At 38.8% G+C, this 5,038-nt stretch overlaps 2 protein-coding genes across 3 annotated transcripts in view; one reads left to right on the top strand and one right to left on the bottom strand.

The window, feature by feature from the left end:
- Positions 1-1,714, top strand: part of LOC116853962 (TATA-box-binding protein-like) — a 2,688-nt gene extending 974 nt beyond the window's left edge. The window contains exons 3-5 of the mRNA XM_032835362.1: positions 426-669; positions 764-962; positions 1,265-1,714. Of these exons, the coding sequence (XP_032691253.1) occupies positions 426-669; positions 764-962; positions 1,265-1,341 (520 nt within the window). The 3' untranslated portion in view covers positions 1,342-1,714. The remainder of the gene's footprint in view (positions 1-425; positions 670-763; positions 963-1,264) is intronic.
- A 972-nt stretch (positions 1,715-2,686) lies between these two features.
- Positions 2,687-4,928, bottom strand: LOC116853961. Of its 2 annotated transcripts, none has more exons than XM_032835360.1 (5): positions 4,756-4,928; positions 4,093-4,182; positions 3,309-3,714; positions 3,017-3,204; positions 2,687-2,835 (listed from the first exon to the last, which is right to left on the bottom strand). In XM_032835360.1, exons 2-5 carry the CDS (start codon positions 4,162-4,164, stop codon positions 2,764-2,766), a joined length of 738 nt encoding a protein of 245 aa, XP_032691251.1. In that variant the 5' UTR covers positions 4,165-4,182; positions 4,756-4,928; the 3' UTR covers positions 2,687-2,763. The 2 variants fall into 2 exon arrangements, with proteins under 2 accessions (XP_032691251.1, XP_032691252.1); XM_032835361.1 differs by having other exon boundaries at positions 3,309-3,669; positions 4,756-4,924.
- Between the last annotated feature and the right edge of the window lie 110 nt (positions 4,929-5,038).

The raw sequence follows: 5,038 nt of genomic DNA, 5'->3' as shown, positions 1-5,038 counted from the left end.
AGCATGTGTTATTTTTGTGTATGATTCATACGTCCTACCTTGCGTAGGAGTCTTGCTAATCTTTTTAGGATCCATTTTAGTATATAGTAGACTCATACATTTAGTAAGACGAAGATTTAGTAGAACATTCTCCCTTGTGTAAGAGTCTTGCTAATCTTTTCGGTATTAACGATTTTTAGTATGTTGTAGACTTATTTATTTAGTAAGACTAAGATTTAATAGATATATTCATAGAAATATAATGCATTATAGGTACACACATATTTCACATTTGCATACTTTTGCATGTTGCCACAGAGAATATATCTATTAAATCTTCGCCTAATAATTCAACAAAATCGGAAGTAAGGTCTGTAAACTTAATAATTACCCATAATTATTATAACATTGTCAGACACTCGCTAATATAGATATTGACCTTACAGAAATGTTGTATCCACAGTCAACTTGCAGACAGAGCTGAAGCTCATGTATATAAATGTAAGGACAAGAAACTCTGAATATAATCCGGCTAGATTTACTGGATTAGTCATGAGAATACAGAACCCTAGAGCGACCGCATTAATCTTCAGATCTGGCAAATTAGTGTGCACTGGTGCAAGAAACGAAGAGGAATCGTTGCTAGCGACAAAAAAGTTTGCTAGAATAATTCAGAAGCTTGGCTTTCCTGTAAATAAAATTTCACTTTCTTTCTACAGCTACTGATGATCTAGATCTGGGTTTTTGTTAATGGATAATATTACTTTTTTTTTTATTATTGTAGGTGAAGTTTACTTCTTTTACAATACAGAACATTGTTGCAACGTGCGACTTGAAGTTTCCTATTAAATTGGAATCTCTAAATCAAAAACATGGTCAGTTTTCTAGTTATGAACCAGAATTGTATCCAGGTTTGACATACAGAATGTTGAAACCCAGAGTAGTATTATTGATATTTGTAAACGGCAAAGTTGTGATAACAGGTACAGTTGATGTACATAATATACACTTATTATACATGTATACACTGAGAAAAAAATTTACTAAATTTAAAAAAATGTTTATTTGGATACAACTGTGAACATATTTGTTTAAATTAAGTAATTATTTTCTATAATCAAAAAAAGAAATTTATATTTAAAACTTTATTTAATTTTAGAAAATAATTGCTTAATTCAAACAAATATGTTCATAGTTGTATTCAAACAAATGTTTTTTGAAATTTAGTAAATTTTTTTCTCAGTGTAACACTGTCGACATTATAATATGTTTCATACTTTTACAGGAGCAAAAAAACGGAAAGACTTACATGAAGCATTATTTTATATATATCCGATATTGAAAAGTTTTAGAAAGCAGTAGTTATCATTTACTCACGAACAAAACATGTTTTATTAGAATAAAACATGATATAACGCAAAAATTACTGATAAGTAAAAGAGAGAGAGAGAGAACTACATTTCCAGTTACGTGATCATCCTAGATATATATATTCGCATAAAATGAACCAGGTTAGCGTTTTATACATTTATACATTTTTTGTATGAATATGACAGGGAAATATTATTATATCTTAATATCTTATTTATTAAGCTTATAATTTGTTCCTTACATAGGTTAAATAATGTTATTTAATCAGTTAAGAAATGCTTTTACTAGTATATTAGAGCTGTAAATTGTACAAAACTATAATAAATCTTTACACATTTCAAATAAATATACGGTTAAAATGAAATCAGGATTGTGATTAGATGAACTAAGAAAATCGTCTTCTATATCGATACTAATTTACATAAATATAAATTTTTGGTAACAAATGCCGAAGTGTTATGGTTAATAACAACACCATGTGCTATCTTGTTTATTAAAATATATATTTCAGAAACTTTACACAATGAAAATAAACATCAATATCGATATACTATATATATCAAAATAAAATATAATGGAAAAACATAATCGTACAATGTGTGTTGTGTGGACAGTTTTTATACAATGTCTCACTACATTGGAATTATTTTGAATGTTTGCATGTCGACGTCTCGACGTCAATGGTAGCTTTTTTTTCTGGAAAATTTTAACCTACACTTGTGAATATGTTGAAATTTAAGGGAATATTCAATCGCTGTCGGATACAGAAAGGTGTTCCGCGAAAACATCAACGGAGTACTCCCAGAAGCTCTAACTCCGACGAATCTCGCGAAACTGCGCATTACGTCGAGTCGAAAGAACACCGGCACGTACATCAAAAGTTACTCTCGTTTCGTAAACTGAATAATCTGTCGCGTGTAGAGGTACAATCTTTATAATGGTTAAAACGTACACATCTGTATATAATTACATGCTTCTGGCAAAATTTCTATTAACGGCTCTATGAGAAAAGTGTATAGACGTTAATACAGCTGCTGGTAACAGCCATGGTCCATTTAAGAACTTTGTTCGGTGCATTGTCAGACTTGGAAAACATACAACGTCTTTCAATGCTCGACGCTTTAACGCTGCGTAAATGCGTGTGTCTTATATTTATTAGTTATCTGGACGCGTTATCTAATTACACGTCTGATCGATACTGGAATAAAAGCTCCGTTTTTGCTCGATCGGCGTATACATACGTATATGTGTATGCATATACATATCTTTAATTAATGAAACATGTAAGAATTATGCGAAGTGATACGTATGTGTGTGTTTGTGTGTGTGTGTGTGTGTGTGTGTGTGTTGTGTATGCGTATGTATATACGTGTGAATACATTCTTCTTTTTCGAGCCTTTGCTTCCGCAGTCTTTAATCAATCACGTGTATGCCTTTTTTCGCGGCTATCGGCAATTTCTCTCCTTGGAAGAATGGGTTCTCTTCCTGAAATAATAATTTATATATCTTTCTGTCTTCGACATTATGGTCGTTCAATTAATTTTGATCGTTTAATTGAGTGAAAGTCTCCTCTCCAAACAATACACAGGAAATTAAATTTACATAATTTTGAACAAAAATAAACTCGGATTGTTCGGGTATCAATGTGTTATCGCAATACATTTACCTGAAACTGTTCGACGATTTGGTTGAAGTCAGAATTCGAAATATGCATGTTTGACAAGTTGTTACTGTTTCCGGAGTCGCCTGAGCATTCCAACATGTGTTCCGTATCGCACATACAGTCCTGTGCACTCTGGTAGTCGCGACTGAACGCTGCTGTATTCTCGAAATTGGTGAGGCAATTGTTTTCGCCTGTAAAGCAAAAGATTAACGTTCAACTGTATTTCTCATGCGCTACTATCCCTTTCTACATTCACGCATGTCAATCCGAACGAATTCCAAACGAATTCACTCACTTGTGTATCCGACTGGGCAAGGATTCGGCGGAGTGCAATAAGCCGGCAGAGGATTTTCTGTCTTCTCGTCCTTGATTCCCTTCAAGCCGGCCGACTGAATCCTATGCCTGTCGTTTCCCTTGTTGTTATTGACACGCTGATGGCTCCACAGCGTGCTGTGCTGCAGATATTCCTGATCTCGTATACTCGGGTTCGGATTTAACGTGTCGATGCCGTCGTAATCGGCCGGCAATTCCAACGGCAGTTCCTTCGCCTTCTCCGGATATTCCAGAAAGTACGGATCCGGCGCGTCCGCGAACTCGTTTCCGAGCTGATCGATGATCAGCTCTCGCAGAAGAGTGTCGGTCAACATGTGCTCCTCCTGGGGAGTACATCCGAACAGAGGATTACACGGTCTTTGAGAGTCCTGCAAGAAACGGATGAATGACAAAGAATCGACAGGAATTTTCATCTCGCGAGAGCCGCAGGAGGCGGCTTCGCGATCGTTCGATTTTCGCCTCTATCTCTTCGTATCAGTTCAATTCGCACTAGATAAAATTGATAATAAAAAAAGAAGGGAAAAGAGGGAAATGGACTCCCCTTGAAATATCGTTCCTTCAGCAGTTTCTCGACGTCTAATCCAACATTGATTTACGCTACATGGATGTGTCGTCCATATGTTGGAATATGAGAGGAGTGAGAGAGGGCCTTTGGACGTGTGCAAATCGACGCCTTTGTAGGAACGATTCCTCTCGATCCATTCTGATTCATCTTCTTTTCGCAGGACTGCGATTCGCACGATTACCTTGATCGACGGCAGATAGACGTTCGCCTGTGTGGCAACGGCGATCGAGAGGAGCAACATGCAGTACGGCATGGTGGCGGATGTGCGCACCTGTGAAACAGCGCAGAAAGATACCCTTCATTTCAAGCGGATTCTTCGTCTGTTTTCAGGTTCGACGACGTGACGGATCGCTTAATCTCGTGAAGCAAGTTCTAATCTCGTGAAACAAGTTCTATCTCTCTTAAAATAAAAAAAGGTACCTAAAGATACACAAGCTTCCTCACGGAGGTGGTTATCGTCTCAAATATAAATGTGTTCCTTTAAACTGAACCGTTTGAACTGATGTAATAAGTTTGAGCGAAGTAAATATATTTTGCTTCACTCTAACTCATTGCACCAGTGTTCACCGGTTCAGCTGAAAAGAACAGACCTTATATCGCAACGGCGACGTTTCTCACTTGGGAACGATTCCTCGCGCATTCTCGATGATTCTCTTTGCAGAGACGGAGATGTATACGACTCGGATTGCACCAATCGCGCACCACGCCAATCGTATCACGAAGCACCATCGCCAATTTTGCGCTTAATTACATGTATCAAGAGCGGCGTAGGCCCGCGCCTACACGCCACCCTTGAAATAGCGCGGCCCTTGCCTTTTATATTCGCGCGAGGCGCGCAACTCACCGCGCGTGACGACGAGAAGCTGGCCTGCGATAGGGATGCCGGTTCGACACACCTGGTCGTCACACCTCGAGGAGATGCTGCACCGGTTCTCTCGCGTCAGCTGCACACGTTCCTCGCCGCCTCCGCCGCCTTCGCCACCGTCACCGCCGTCGCTGTCATCAGCGGCAGCAGCGACGCGACGAGCGCCCTTCGCGGTCCCGCCGAGTACCAGAGTATTGATTCGCCTACCTCGTCGCCGTCGACCTCCCCTCGTTCACGGGGCCTCCCCGACACGACGTACTCC

This window comes from Odontomachus brunneus, unplaced genomic scaffold, assembly GCF_010583005.1.
Source record: "Odontomachus brunneus isolate Ranch 3 - 2012 unplaced genomic scaffold, Obru_v1 Obru_scaffold_007, whole genome shotgun sequence".
NCBI lineage: Eukaryota > Metazoa > Arthropoda > Insecta > Hymenoptera > Formicidae > Odontomachus > Odontomachus brunneus.
This window is presented reverse-complemented; position numbering and strand designations above follow the sequence as displayed.

Coding starts and splice junctions, on each gene's coding strand:
- LOC116853961 (XM_032835360.1), bottom strand. CDS start 4,164: ATGCCGTACTGCATGTTGCTCCTCTCGATCGCCGTTGCCACACAGGCG. Junction 3,715..4,092: donor TCTATCTGCCGTCGATCAAG/GTAATCGTGCGA, acceptor CGTTTCTTGCAG/GACTCTCAAAGACCGTGTAA. Junction 2,836..3,016: donor AAATCGTCGAACAGTTTCAG/GTAAATGTATTG, acceptor TTATTATTTCAG/GAAGAGAACCCATTCTTCCA.